Genomic DNA, 15274 nt, shown 5'->3' with positions numbered 1-15274 from the left:
TTATAAAACACTATATTACTATGTAAATTAGTTTTTGTTCACCAGAAGGTTCTCAGTGACTTCAGTCAGACTTAGCAGATACTATCATGGGCGTTGCTTACTTCCTTCTCCTGTGCTGTCTCCTTGCTATTACTGCTCAAGGTGAGTGTGGATAAGCTCAGTGTGTGATTAGATTCAGAAGCTGGTGTTCGGTCTTTGATTCACTTGTCCTCACTTCTGCTGCTCATCTTTCTCTTTCTTTCTTTGTCATTACAGCTCAAGACTGTTCCAGACCTGTACCAGGAGACCACATGAGCTTGAGGGACAGTGACATCCTTTTGCAAACGTTCCCAGATGGGATCAAAGTTTCCTTTACCTGTGATCCTGGCTACATATCTGCAGGAGGGTCTCCAAGCATCACTTGTACTGCTGGCAGTTGGAGTCCTGTGAGGCTGAGATGCGAGAGTATTAACACTTAATTTTTTATTTCAGCTTATTAAGAGCAGCAGAATTTGAGAATTGGTTTGGTAACATTCTCTGATACAGAAGAATAAATAAAAACCTATTAAGAGTTGAATGTTCTTTTAGTTGAGGAGGACAAAAGGAATCTGTATAATAGTTTTCTGTTTATTCAGAGAAGAGCTGTGGTTCTGCTGGAGAAGTGACAAATGGACATGTTGATTATCCTGAAGGGACGGAGTTCGGTGATAAAGCTGTGATCAGATGTGACACTGGGTTAGTAATAAACTGAAAACTCTGATGGTTCATGGTCAGAGTTCAGTTGTCTGAAGTCAATCTTTGTTTTCTTCTTAGCTACATGTTGATTGGTAAAAGTGAAATCTATTGTGGGGTCCAGGGGTGGAGGGACAGGTTGCCTGTATGTGAAGGTTGGTGATCTGCATGTGTCGCTACAAGACACAAGATTAAAGAAAAACAGTGTCTGTTTCCATTCTGATACATGGTTTTATTTTGCAGTGGTGAAATGTAATGCTCCACCTGAGATTGTGAACGGTGCTTTCAGTCCAGTCAGTGAAGAGTATTCATACAGAGATGTTGTACAGTACAGCTGTAAAAAAGATTATACACTCAGTAGATCAACATCAACATCATGTTCAGCAGATGGAACCTTCAAACCTGATCCTCTAAAATGTGTCAGTAAGTGTTTGTGTTGTTGTTTCTCCCTTTTTTTCCTCTTTTCCCCAACATTTTTCAATGTGGACAAATTAACAACTGTGTTAACTTTAATTTTCCAATTACTTTCCTGCAGTGGTTCAATGTGAAAATCCTGATGTTGTCAACGGTGAATGGATTGACGGTGCTCGACCCCCTTATAGATACTTGTCTGCAGTGAAACTTGGGTGCAAATCTGGATACACTATGAAAGGAGAGCCGTTCCAGACATGTGACATAAACAGTAAATGGTCACCTGGACTTCCAACATGTGAACGTAAGTCACAAATGACATGTACCAAAATATTTAATATAAGATTCACCTCATCATATTCATATATGTGATTGGTTTAGTCAGATCATATTTTAAATGCCTAAATATTTGTGGTTTTAAAGTTTGAAGGAGTTAAAATAAGACAGAATGTTGCTATAGCCTCAGTGTTTTTTTTTGTTTGTTTTAAATCTGCTTGTATATTTAGTGAAATTACTCCATTTTCTTTTAAGAAGTGATTAAATATTGTAGTTGTTTAGATTTTATGTTGTTTGTTTCTGAGAGGACGTTTTAGAAAAGGAGCCAGTACCTTGCATGAATTTGCATAAATTACAGAACTGTAAACGAGGCCTGAGCGATGACCTCATTTCAAAGGTCAGATCTGGACGGGGCCTTCATGGGTTGAGCTTATTTGAGAAGAGACCATTTCAACTCGTTGTTGTGCTCATCAAATCATTCCTGAGCCATTTTTGATTTGTGGCCGGGTGCATTATCCTGCTTAAAGAGGCCACAGCCATCAGGAAATACATGAAAGGGTGTACATGGTGTGCAACAATGCTTAGATAGGGGGGTACATGTCAAAGTAACATCCGCGTGGATGGCTGGACCCAAGGTTTCCCAGCAGAACATTACCCAAAGCGTCCCACTACATCCATGTATCTCTTATCCAAGGCAAGCCCTCACAATTTGGCCATTATTCTATACTATTCTAACACGTTGATTTTGAGAACAAAAAGGAACTATAAAGAGAAAAATCAGTGTTATTCACTGCTCTCGTGTTGCGTCACCGTGTTAAAAACCTGATTCTGCAGGCAGTCCTCCATAAGGGTATATTTGGGACACAGCAATATTAAGAAAATCAAATAAAGTGTTTCATACTCTCTCGCCCTATCCTCTGTTTGGAAAGCTGCAGGAGTATTGCAGCCATCTTTAGCAGTTGTGTAAATTTTAAAGCCCATAATAAAGAAAATATGCAACAAAATACTAAACATGTAAAATAAGACAGGAAGTTGTTATAATTAGCATATTTTTAGTTTTGGAATATTTCTCTTAAATATTCAAATATATATATATATATATATATATATATATATATATATATATATATATACCATGAAATTGAATTATCAGTTTTAAAAAAATCTATAAAATGCATGGAAACCTTCTGACACACAATATGTCTTACAACATATAAGGAGAGGTTGTTTTTTACATGGATACAGACATGCTGTTCAATGCCGTTTAAGGTGAGGAGGAATATATTTTTTTGCTGTTGATTGATGGTCACCACCTAACAACATCTTACAGTAAGAGGTCATATAGATTACACATGAAAAAGGTTCCTTCGAACATTGTCTTCAGAACTGTTCTCCACTTCTTCTGGTTGACAACTGTATTAACTTTCATTTTCTAATTGCTTGCCAGGGGACGTTTAGGCTATTGCTGAGGCCTGCTGACAGCTGCTGCGTGGTGACCACTTGGTCTTCAGTGGCTCTTCAGCTCATGGGTGCTGTGTCATAAATTCATTTATAACTTCTATTGACACTCGACCCACCTGTATCCTCATGTTGATATTCAGTAAAATCACTTTAAACACCGTAGTTGGTTGTTTTGCCTGGTTGATTTTATCCATCACATACAACAGAGGTGAGATCTTTCTGTGTTGCTGAGCCGCAGCATCCTCTGCTTTAACACATCTAGAACAAACAACACAGCCATGTTCAGTGTAACACAACCATTCTTAAGAATTCTTAAATACATGCAGCCCAGCTTTACAAGCTGTTTATTCTTGAAGCTTTATTAAGGACCGATTATATAAGAAGCCACCTCTCCTATGTAGGAACAACCTGATCCCATTCACAGCTGGAAGCTGATCAGCAGAACCCCAGTTTGACCTGTAGCCACAGACGGTAAATGACCTAACTAGTTACGTCTTATCACATGACAGCTGCTGCTCCTGTTCTACTCCAAGTCTCTGCATTAACAGATTTTGAGGCTTTGTTTTATTATTACATATTAGACATTTCCTTTCCTCACATTTAAATGTTGGTTTGCGCCTTATCTTCCTCCCTTAATCAAGACACTCAGTTGGGTTAATTGGTTACTCTAAATAGCCCATAGGTGTCAATGGTTGATTGTCTCTATATATCAGCCCTATGATAGACATGAACAAGTAACATCTACATGAATGCCAGGACCTGACGTTTCCCAGAAGAACATTATTTAGAGTTTCACACCGCTTCTGTTGACTTGCCGTCTTCTCATAGTGCTTCCCGATGCCGTCTCATCAGCAGGAAAACAAGCTCCCAAACGTCCACATGATGGTGTTTTTTATTGCCATCTTCTGGCATCTGCAGCTCAGGCCCAAAAACATAACGAAAACAAACGTAATAGGTTAAGGAGTCTTACAGTCTGGTCCTGCATTGAATGACGCGAGCTCAGAAACATTTGCACTTAAAATGTAAAGAAAACATACAACATGCTGCCTTATGTGGTAAAAGCAAACAATATTGTTTATTGTTTAGACCAAGCAGACAAACACAAACTAACCCACAATGCTTACATTAATTACATTACATGAATACACGAATGGGTAAAGAAAGACAAAGTCAATGTTCATAAAATTATTTAATGGACAAAACTCATCTTGTTTGACTCAGATGTAGGAATGTGGACTAAACCGGTGGCATACAAAGCTGTTTAAAATGATATTACAAGTTGTAATATAATTACAGTCAAGGGACATACGTACAGGGAATACTATTACAAACTATGTTAAGCAAATATAAGTTATAAGGTTAAGAAATAAAACATCTAACAATGAAGTAAAATGAAAAAACTAAACAAACACACTGAACACCACTGAAGTACCAACTGTAAAAGTAATTCTTCTGATGTAATGTTTTATGTTACAGTGCCACCTTGTGGATGTGATACATACTGGAAAAATAAGTCAGTGGTGGAATGTAAAGTACTACTACTCAATTATGGTACCAACTGTACATGCAATTTTAAATTTACCTGTCTTTATTGAATGAGTCTCTTTTGTTTTACATCACTATGTTTTATATGCAAAAGTATGTTTACTGACTACATTACTGTTTTGTTACTTTACTGATTAATATCTTGCTACTTTTACTTAAATAACAGATTACAGTGGGAGATACTTCATCCACTGCAAACATCAATCTACTGTAGATGTCAATGAGACACTGTGTATCCATGGAGAACAAAAACTCACAAACATGTTAGTAGCCAGATGGAAAAACACAACCCCCCCCCCCCCTCCCCTTTTCACTCAATCCACACAGCGTCAGTGCAAAATCCTCCTCAAGGTAAGATGAGATCTGTCCTTCACTGTAACCGATTTCAAATGGTGCTAGAAACAAAAGCAGACTCTGAACACCAAAAGAAATCGGTCAACCTTGGAGAGAGGACAAGGCTTAAGCTGTCAAAACATCACCGGTGGTTTGTAGCCCACTGAGAAGTGCTTCAGGGAGAGATCATTTCCAGGTGAAGTCGGCTCTTTCTTTTATGTCCATCACTTAGCCGCTCTTGCTGGACAGTGAAACAAACTTCACACCCCAAGAACACTGATTTCAAATGGTGCTAGATAGGTGACAGTACTCTAAGCCACCATCTGAAACCAGCTTCCAGAGGCGGAACTTCTAAAAAAAGACATGTTCCTGTGGTGTAAAACAGCCCTGATCCAGAAAACTGTGGAAAATAATTAGCAAAAATCAGCACTCGCTGACAGCAGGAAGTGATTTGCCGTTATGATGTGGTACGAGCAGCACTCGTAGGAGATTCACGAAACATTTGAGCTACTGAAACAAAAAGATTTAAAAACAAAAGAGTGAATCAGATGTCGCCTCAGATACGCACGTAGCTTCATATCCACATGCACTGATACGAACAAAGAGCCGAGACAGATACTGTAGATGTGAAGTAGTTACTGATGTGGCAGTAGCTTGAGAGACGGCCCAAATGTCAGAGTCTGCAACACACACAAATGTTTTGATGTTTGGAATCAATATTTCAAGAAAGCAAAATGTGGAGATTGGCAAAGAGAGAAACAACTTGGAATGGTTGTTGTCTGGGCCCACGCAGCACTTTAGACACATCCACATTCTGAGATGAATTACAAATGCTAGTCTGCACCACACTGATTACTATTAAGTACTATTAGTTAGACATCTCAGCCTGTTTCTCGTCAGGTAGGCAATAATAATAATAATGAGGCACAAATATGCATGACATTTAATCACAACTACTACACACTATGTCTGTCTGAGGGGAAACTTAAAAAGGATCTGTGGAGATGTAGTTAATGAAGTTAATGCTTTAAATTATGTTGTCTGTCTCTTCCTTGTTTTTGCCAAGATGAGAGTCTAGGGAAACCCAGGGACCTCAAATCTAATGCACTCTAGAATGGTTAATGAACAAAAGTAATTTTCTATATTCATCTTCTTGCCAGCAAAGCCAATGAAATGCATGTATCTTAATAAGCAGTTCATAGTCAAAACCTTAACTTATTTTTGTTTTATGCTATAGAGCTCCACTTCACTGTCCAAAAACTCATTACTAATAACACATCAGTGAGCCACAACACTGCACTGGGAGACATGCTGCTTCATAAAATATATAACACTGTAGTTTCTCTACAGACAGCTCCAAAAACAAATAATGAATAACCAGTCTGTGCAGAATAGTTCCTGTAAGGTGGTCGACGCTCAAGAGGAAATGTTTCAGACATGACTTGAGTCACAGTACCGTACGTGTATGAGATGGAGTATTCAAAAGAAGAAACAACTGATACTTACTGGAAGGCAAGAGATTGAGGGCAATAGCAGACTTTAATGTTATCCACTGAACGAAGAGTGAAGCACTGAGCAACTCAAACAGAACAGTGCTGCAGTCAGTGCTTAGTGATGCCATCAGAGACCAAATGTAGATTCTGCAAGACATGGGTCAATCTGGAGTCTATATTGCAGGAGGTGCAACATGGGAGATACTACCATGAACATCCATGTATCATAACCACCGACCCCCCCAACCTTTCTGCATACTTGAGTGCTTTAGGTAGGAGAAAAACAAATACAAGATCCTAGGGTAAAAAGTACATCATCATGTGGTCCAGACATTCTGGTAGGTACACATCACTTTATTTTCTAATGCATAGTCACACAGGTTGAAAAACACTGACTGCAATACAAACTATGTGTCTGAGCATGCCCAGTAGCCTCTGCCCTAGAGGAACTACCAGAGACTGAGAAAGTCAGCACTGCTATTATGTGGAGTTGTTTATAGATCAGATACAATTCCCATATTTTTTCATAATGACAATTTAGATTTAGAAAATCACCAATATCCTTTAAGGCTCTCAGGCTCAAGTCCAGGAAGAAGTTTGATTGCCTGCCCTGGTTCAGGACATAAAGCGAAGAAGAGGGAAGCAGGTGAGGAAGAGAAAGAGAGATGAAATGGAAAACCACTGAGAAAGCACCAACACCTCTCTCTCTCACACTCTATTTCTCTCTAACACGCCCACACGACTGATCTGATACTTGATCCAAGCTTCACGGATGTGCGAAGGGCCAAACAAGAACAGACGCACTAAACACTGCCACTGCAAGTTTTCAACACACAGGCTCACCTGCAGCTCTATGCAGACAGACCTCGACAGGTCTTCTCCTCTCCTGTTGCTCGGTAGGGCAGGGAGGATGATAGTGCACTGCTCTCCAGCCACTACAAGGGAAAAGCAAGGAAGTAGCATTGAGAGGAGTGACGCAAACACGCAGCTACAGGACACTGAGAGGGTGGAGCAAGGACAGGTAGTAGCCAGTTCACTGACTTGCTGCAAAGTGCTTCAAGAACATACTAAACTAACTAACCATAAAACATCCTTCTGTCCTTCTACTGTTTCACTCTTAGCATGAAGATGAAAGGACCACCAGCTATTCATTGTCTTGCTTCAAACCCCTCCGTCCCTCCCTTCTGGAGCGTTCTACACACCCACTCACAGTCTGCCTTCCTTTTTTCGTCTTTACAATGACAGCTTCCACAAATACTACTTGTCATGAAACTAATTAAAGCCAAATCAGAGAAGGCTTGCCCCCGCCACAAAACATCAGATGTGATTTACTTTGATTTTCACAATCAGGAAGACGAAAAATCCCCACAGCCCTCTAAAGTCCTTATCAGGCTTCAAATGGGCCAAGCCAAGCCACTTCTTTTTTGTCAGCGCTGATTGTGTGTGTGTGCGTGTGTGTGTGTGCGCGCGTGTGTTTGCATGGTGGCCACAGTGACAGCTCTGATCAGAGGGCCTGCCTGTCTGTAGGTGTCTGGTTCCTTTGCCTGGCTGAGTCAACCTAACCCCGTCAGTTTTCTTTTTCGGGTTGTTTGTTGCTTGTGTGCCACTGGACCTGTTGTGTAATGCTTATAAAAGATTTAAAGGGACAGGCAGCCTTCAGAGAACGGTCAGCGACAGAATCAGGATGGAACTGTGAAGCACCCTTTGAAAACCTATAAGGGTAAATATCTTTAGACAGGAGTCACTTTTACAACCCCGGGCATGGGAATTTATACCAGCAATAAATCAGTGAGCAAGAAAAGTGCAGCAACATGTGATAAGCAATTTGATAGCAGATAGCTGTACTTTTCAACAAAGCTACAAAATATTACTGACTTAAACAACAGCTTCTTGTGTTTAAAAAAAAAAGAATCAATGATTCGATTGTCTGAAGGGAAGCTGGAATAGCGTATTTTTGTCTCTTACTGTGTATCACAATAACTGTGTCTGTGTTAATGTGTAGTCTACAAAGACTAGCAGATTAACTGTAGTGTTAACTCATTCATAAGAAATGACCCTTCCCATAGCAATGAGAGGACTGGGACAGTACCAGCTTCAGTGCTTTGTCTTTACAACAGAAAAATAAATACCCTGCCCTGGTATATAGTTTGCTATACCATCAGCACATTTAGAAGAGAGAGAGAAAGAGAGAGAGTGAGGCGCTGACTGTAGAAGCAGGAACTGCAATGCAGACCACTGGCAGCCACACGGCTCTTGCATCATCTCAGAAACGTGGCATCTTTTGGACATTGGACTTTAAGCCAGGAGAAGAAGTAGACCTCTTCCTCATCTAACCTACGTAAGGACTTGAATCCTTCGTGTGGTTGCCAGCCTCAACACAGACATAAAGGTATCAGAGAGTGCCAGTCTAGCTTGCTATGCAGAAGACCCTGAGCAGCTCTCTTACACTGGCAGCACAGCGTGAACAGGAAGGCCTTGGCTATTTTATGGGTTTTATAATTTCCTATCATTTCCTTAAAAAAGAACTGATATGGTTCCTGAAGGAGAGCATGTCGTTTCTAATTAATTCTCTGAAAAATTGAGACAGTGTTCCATGGGTACACTTCCAATTAGTTTCTAATGCAGCCTAAAGATTCTTTGGTCAGTCCACAGCAGGTCACATGCAAAAATCTTTGCATGAAAGCATATGGACAATAACCAGTAATAATACTCTTCTTTAAACTGATACAGTTATTAAAAATCTGCTTTAAAAAAATCCTTTGGAAATCAGCACATCCTCACAAACTTAACATTACTATTTTAACTAAAATCATGTTTTTGGGCACTGTCTCCATTTTTCCTGTCCTGAGGTAAGTAACAGTAACTGAAAGACTGTATTACTAAGACCGACAAAGTTAAAGCAGAAAAGTCAGCGACAGCTAGGAGGTGAATGCATTGTATGCATCGTATCACCCCACAAATACTAATGTCCGCTTGTAAATATATAGAGTACACACAAAACACATGTTGTACAAAATATTCAAACAGCCAACTCTCTAACCGCACATCAGGAAACCGATTCTTTACAAAATCCACCACCTTTAACAATTAACAATATCCTATATCAGGTGAACTAAATTAACACATGTGGCGCTCACGGATCCAAGGAAAAGCTTTGTTAAGAGAATAGTGCTCCTTAACCAATCAGATATTGAACTCCAGCTGCTTGCTTGCACTAAGCCAATAAAGTGCTGCTGTGCAGCTTGTGGAGCAAAGAGAGCTCCTCCCATCCAATGAGAATCCAGCTTTGGCACGATGGCCTGTGATGCAGCAGCTTTAGGAAGTCCAGTGCATGTGAACTGGAGACACGCCAAAGCAGAGTCACCCAGAGAGCAAGGTAAACAACTTCTCTCTTCCTCTCAGTTTCTCTCCTCCTTTCTGCGTCTCTGATCCTGAGCCGTGACATTTAGTCCTGTCCACTGCTCCCTTTCCTCAGGATATATATATATATATAGAGAGAGAGAGATAGAGAGACAAAGAGATAAATAGACAGATAACCCGAAAGAATGGGACAGATGCAAGCTGTGTACTGGTTGAAGAGTCCAGCCCAAAAATGGCTGCGTCACTATCTCTGTCTCTCCTAACTACGCAGACACAAATGTGTCTTGGGAAGGGTTTTGTCAAATCCCAGTGGCCCTGTAGGGTGAAAACAAATCACATGGCAGAAGTGCCACTAGCCATGGACACCACGCTGATCTGCTGCCTGATATGGCAACATCCAGCTGGATCCCAACCAGTCTCTGCCTTGATACATGTCTGCCTCTCCCACTCTACGCTCATTTTTTCCATCAGCACCATCAAGAGTTCACCACAAGTGGGCCAGCAGTCAACAGTTTGAACACCGATACATATATACACATGTAGCGACAGAGAAATGTCACTCAGTAACGAACTTCTCCTATAATGTCATTTATGGGTGCTCTACTGCCAACCTGGCCACATCTGTACACACTCCCATATAATGGTGTTTTAAACATAACACTGTTCCATACGGCACCATGCATGATTGTATTCACATATTGCACCCATGTAATCATCCGTATTCCCTGACGTAATTGTGGCAAAAAAATTATCGAATACCTCGATATTTCTCTGCAAAACACTCCACACTGAGCTTTGCTGTGATATTAGGAACCCTCCAGAATGTTCTTTTGTTAACCCCTTTGTCGCACCTCTGCCCAGCCAACACACACCTTACCACAGTATCATAATAAGACCTAGAGAAATTGTGTCTTCAGCATCCATGTTGAAACTCTCGATACCAGCTTACAGGAACTACACAGCACACACACAGACAAACACACGCACACATATAGTAGCAGCAGGCAGAGCAGATCAAAACTACCAAGGAGGAATAGGAAGAGGAGGAGAAAGCCGAGGTTGTCCGAAACCATGGTGTCCACTTCAGGTGGAAAACTCGATGACTGGGCTTCTGTTATCTCAGCTTCTGTTTCTCCCGACATGAAAAAAGTGACGTAGCAACTAATCCAAAATCTCTCTCTCAGTCTGTGACTTGCTCTCCCTCCCTCTCTGTATTTCCCTCTTTCCTTGCCTCTCAAACACACGCACTCTTTATTTTCATCTTGTTGCAACAGCAGATCTGCTATTAGACTGCTACTTCGAACTAACATATACACAGAAACAGAGCAGACCCTACACAAATGCATTTGTACGTGCGCATGCACGCACACGCACAAACCCGTGCACACGCGCGTATGGTCACGCTATTCCTCTTCCTGAGTGTGACGCAGCACTTAATTCTCTGTGCTTTTATACCACTGTTGTGGCTACGCAACGCAGCTTCATGATCAAGCTGAGCCAGAAACACACACTTGCTAGCTGCCACACAAGGCAAGTGAGCATGAGCAGACTGCAGTTAAAGGGACTCATGGCCCCCTGTCTCCCAGTCTGTGACGTTGCTGTGTCCCCGTTTCCCCCCCATGTCCCATTATAACTGAGTCTCTTTGCCTCTCCGTTGCCCTCCTCTCTGGTGCTCTCCTCTCTGCTCTCTGTTAGAGACACACACTCTGGCTTCTCTGTCTGTGAGGCTGAGCTGACTGAGTCTCCTCGATCACCTGACAACCCACTGGTTTTAAAGGCACATCACCAGCTTATGTATCTATCAGTTGCATAAGCATTTAGATGGTCGAGCTTTTAAAGTACAGCCTAATGAGGGATTCCATTTACAGTATCTCTGACTGCGCACCAAAGGGAATATTTGCTTGATGCTCGTGTTTACATAGTCTGACAGAGAATGCGTTATATTCCTCATTCAATTTTTCAAGTTTTACCTCCACAGAAGAGCCAGAACTGAAAAAACGCATGAGGTGATTGACTGACATAACCCCACTGACACCATGAACAGGCCAACAACATGTACTTCCTTTTTCAGCTCTAGATGTTTCCTACCACAGAACTGAAGAAAGAGAGAAGGAAAACATAAAACTGTTTTATCCATTGGATCTGTTCAAAGCTATCCAGTTAAAGGAATGATCAAAAGAGGACAAGTGAACCTGTATCTTTAAAAGGCCTGTGTCTCTGTTTTATACACTGCCCAAAAGAATTAAAGGAACACTTTGAAAACGCATCACATTTCAATGGGGGAAAAACAAATCATGCTGGATATTTAAACTGATATGGTCAGAAAGGATGCCACATCGTTTGATGGAGATTAAAATTATCAAGAGGGCTGAATTTCAAGACACTATGAAATCTTAAGTGAAAAAGTGATGCAGCAGGTTAGTCCATTTTACTGAAATTTCATTCCAGCAACTCAGAAGGGTACTCAGTACTTTGTATGGCCCCCACGTGCTTGTATGCATGCCTGAAAGCTCATCTTGTTCCTCTTTGCACAAATAAGCAGATACCGGTCCTGCTGATGGCTTAAGGACCTTCTACTGCCCTGTCTATCTCTCCTAAAGTAACTGTCTCCTGGCCTCCACCTATAAAACCATTCCTGTTTTCGGGGTTGTCTCATTGTTGCCCCTCTAGTTTACCTGTTGTTAATTTCATCAACACCAAACGAGCTGAAACTGATTAAACAATCCCTCTGCTACTTAATTGACCAGATCAATATCCCAGAAGCTGAATTGACTGATGCTTTAGTCTGATAAAAAAGTGGAATATTTTGAGCAGTGTAGTTTGTTTTGGTCTAGTCACATCATTAGGATTTAGGTCTTGGAATTTCTTTCTCTAAATGTTCACATACCTTAGTAGTGATGAACCTGTATTTCTTCATGTGAATCGGACTCAGGAGCTGTGGGAAAAGGAAAAAAATAGTTTATGGTGCAATAAAAAATGGTCTAAGAGTAGCTTTCCTTCTCTAGTTGAGGATAATTTTACTAACTCAAGCAGCTGGTTACTTAGTTACATGAAACAAAGACTAAAAGATATTGGGACTCTATTAAACACAATTAAAATCAAGACACAGAAACTGTGAATTATTTCTCACTATTGATGTCTGTAATTAATGATAATTAATTTGAGGCAAAGTCTGTCCAATGAAAAATGACTTTTGAATGTTTTATGGTAGTAGGTCAGATTAGCTAATTAATGTCAGTGTAGCTACCGCTGCAGTGTGCAGCAGGGCAATAAGAGGAACAAGCTTGGTTCTGTCTCTTTTATGAGCTTGTCTGGTCTAAACAAGGCTGTGCCTATTAGGTCTGTCTGCATGTTTGAAGTATAAAGTCCCCTTTATATGCTAAGCTGAAATGAAGGCTTTGTCTGGGTTAACAAAAGGTTCGAGTTCCTTCATAAATAATTTGGAAATCTTTTAAAAATTGGAAGAATGTTCACACAGGACACAATGTTCAATCTGAACATCACAACGGCTTTTTAAAAAGCAGTACTGTCTGACTGTTCGTTTTACACTGGATATTTTAAATACTTGGTTTATCTACTGAAGGATAAATCATCCCTCTATTTAAATGCCTTAGATTTTCCATTATCCTCCAATTCCACATGTTGGTTTTCAACCTGTGTTTCAACTGGCTGTAAATTTTCTTCTCTAAAGCACCTGTAGCTTGTGATGTTGATTCTCCACTGGAGACAGGGGACATGGAGCCCACAGCTTCATCTTACGGGACTGAGAAAGAAGAGAATCTGTAAAAGAATCAGCTTTCACCCTCAAGCTATATGGGAAATGTAAGGGATCTGAGGGATCAAAGCAGGTTTGCTCTGAGCAGACTGGTAGATGCTCAGAGTATTGATCTGAACATTGAAGTCTATCTGCTCCTCTAAGATAAAGACATCAGTCCATATGTGCAAGATAGCTACAATAATACTAATGTTTATGATTGCATGTTGAGTTCTATGCTCCCTGCTGAGAAGACTGGATAAATGATTTACATTTACTGCACCCATTATATCCTATAACTTTAATGTGTCTCTTACACTGAATTCTTTTCCATTTATCTATTCTGGTCATTACAAGTATTCCAGTAGTGATGACATCTTGGGCATTCTTGTTTTACCCGACATACTGTAGCCTGTAGCCTCTGAAGAGAATAGCAAGTTTAAAGTGACAGTGGTTTGTGTTTATGCTGACAAAGACATACTGCAACTTTAAAGCCACATCCAACTGCTGGTTCTTCCTGTCTGCTATTTATGCTCCTCATCCAGCGGGCAGTGTGTTAATTTTAGCCATGTCATCTATCAGCCTTGCCTGTTCCACTTCCTAAACCTTAATCTCTCCCTTGGAAAGGTGCCCAGTCAGCTCCATTGATATTGTTTTTTGCTGAGCAATGGGCATAGATCCTAAATGCACCCACACGTATATTTAAGCAAAAATAATCTATTATGTTTGTCTGGTGCTTATTTATCAACAGTGTAATCATTTCTGCTATAACCAGATCTGCAGTTACTACTCAGAACCTTTAACTCTATCTCAGTCTGTACTATGTTGACCACTGACTGCAATGACTGCTGACCACTGGCCTAATCCTGCAAATAGAGGAGTGGGCCAACTGTTACTCAGACTTGACTTTTTGGCAATAATTGCAAATAAGAGTGGGCTCCTGCACTGTTGTGAGACCACAGTAGGTGTTGCCGGCTGTGTTTGTTGGGTACTGGCTCTTACCTTTCACAGCAACTTTGAAGGAGTATCTCATTTCAATCTGTGAAAACAAAAACAGCCATATTTATCTAGAAGACAAGCTTTAAACTTTATTTTATAAGCTTAACTCTGTTGTTCTGTTAGATTCTTTATGATTTTCTTTTCTTTGGAGTCTATTCTATCACAACATTAAACAACATGTTCTCTTACTGCACCTCCCGAGCAATCAGTGAACCTATTGGTCCATGAACCACTGTCAGTTTGAGGTTCTGACATGAAGAGAGGTTCTCCGTGTTTCCAAATCACAACAGATGGACATGCCCGTGCTTCTGTGAAGATAATGATAAAGGCACAAGATCAATGAAAACACATACGTATCAGCTCATGTTTTGATGTACAAGCTGTTATTTTAGCCTCACTTTAATGTTGCATCTATATTTTCACAAAACAAAAACACACCACACAGTAGCCGTTTTTCCTGGTAATTCCATGCTCAGTAGTTGCTGTGTAGTGAGCCTGCACAAATACGCCATCCTGTGTCGGATAACAGTATTGCTTTTAGAGGGTTTGTTTACATCAGGAATAAAAAGTGCGTATGACATAGAATCCTCTGGATGGATGGAGCTGAGTCAAGGTGCGGGCACAGTAGGCCCATATAGGTTTACAAAGCAAAAAAACTGAGCCTTTGATAAGAATCAATAACAAGTGCAAAATAAACATCTTAAACCCACAGAAGGAAATTTATTTCTGCATCAAACAATACGAAAAACAATCTTACATAATTTTAACTTTTGGCTCTTATACAGCACTAAACTCTTGAATGAAGTGATCACTAACTTAACATCTATTACACATATTTCTGTTACATTTTAAATGTAGTGTATAATGTAAGTAATGTAAATGTAGTATGTAAGCCTGAATGTGTACTACACATGGCATTATAACCAGACAG

At 40.3% G+C, this 15274-nt stretch overlaps 1 protein-coding gene and 1 long non-coding RNA gene across 3 annotated transcripts in view; one reads left to right on the top strand and one right to left on the bottom strand.

Moving 5' to 3' along the window:
• LOC113167129 (C4b-binding protein alpha chain-like) overlaps positions 1 to 3021 on the top strand; it is a 34402-nt gene extending 31381 nt beyond the window's left edge. For both annotated transcript variants that reach the window (XM_026367529.1, XM_026367530.1), the window contains 7 exons: positions 46 to 141; positions 256 to 444; positions 615 to 714; positions 793 to 866; positions 955 to 1134; positions 1247 to 1426; positions 2846 to 3021. In XM_026367529.1, the coding sequence (XP_026223314.1) occupies positions 87 to 141; positions 256 to 444; positions 615 to 714; positions 793 to 866; positions 955 to 1134; positions 1247 to 1426; positions 2846 to 2856 (789 nt within the window). In that variant the 5' untranslated portion in view covers positions 46 to 86 and the 3' untranslated portion in view covers positions 2857 to 3021. The remainder of the gene's footprint in view (positions 1 to 45; positions 142 to 255; positions 445 to 614; positions 715 to 792; positions 867 to 954; positions 1135 to 1246; positions 1427 to 2845) is intronic.
• Positions 3022 to 12442: 9421 nt separating this feature from the next.
• Positions 12443 to 14645, bottom strand: LOC113166840. Its single transcript, XR_003299243.1, has 4 exons — positions 14533 to 14645; positions 14347 to 14383; positions 13285 to 13353; positions 12443 to 12525 (listed from the first exon to the last, which is right to left on the bottom strand). It is a non-coding gene; the product is annotated as an uncharacterized LOC113166840 (long non-coding RNA).
• Between the last annotated feature and the right edge of the window lie 629 nt (positions 14646 to 15274).

This window comes from Anabas testudineus, chromosome 7 (assembly GCF_900324465.2).
Source record: "Anabas testudineus chromosome 7, fAnaTes1.2, whole genome shotgun sequence".
NCBI classification, from domain to species: Eukaryota; Metazoa; Chordata; class Actinopteri; order Anabantiformes; family Anabantidae; genus Anabas; species Anabas testudineus.
The sequence above is the reverse complement of the archived record's forward strand: the minus strand, read 5'-3'. Positions and strand labels throughout refer to the sequence as shown.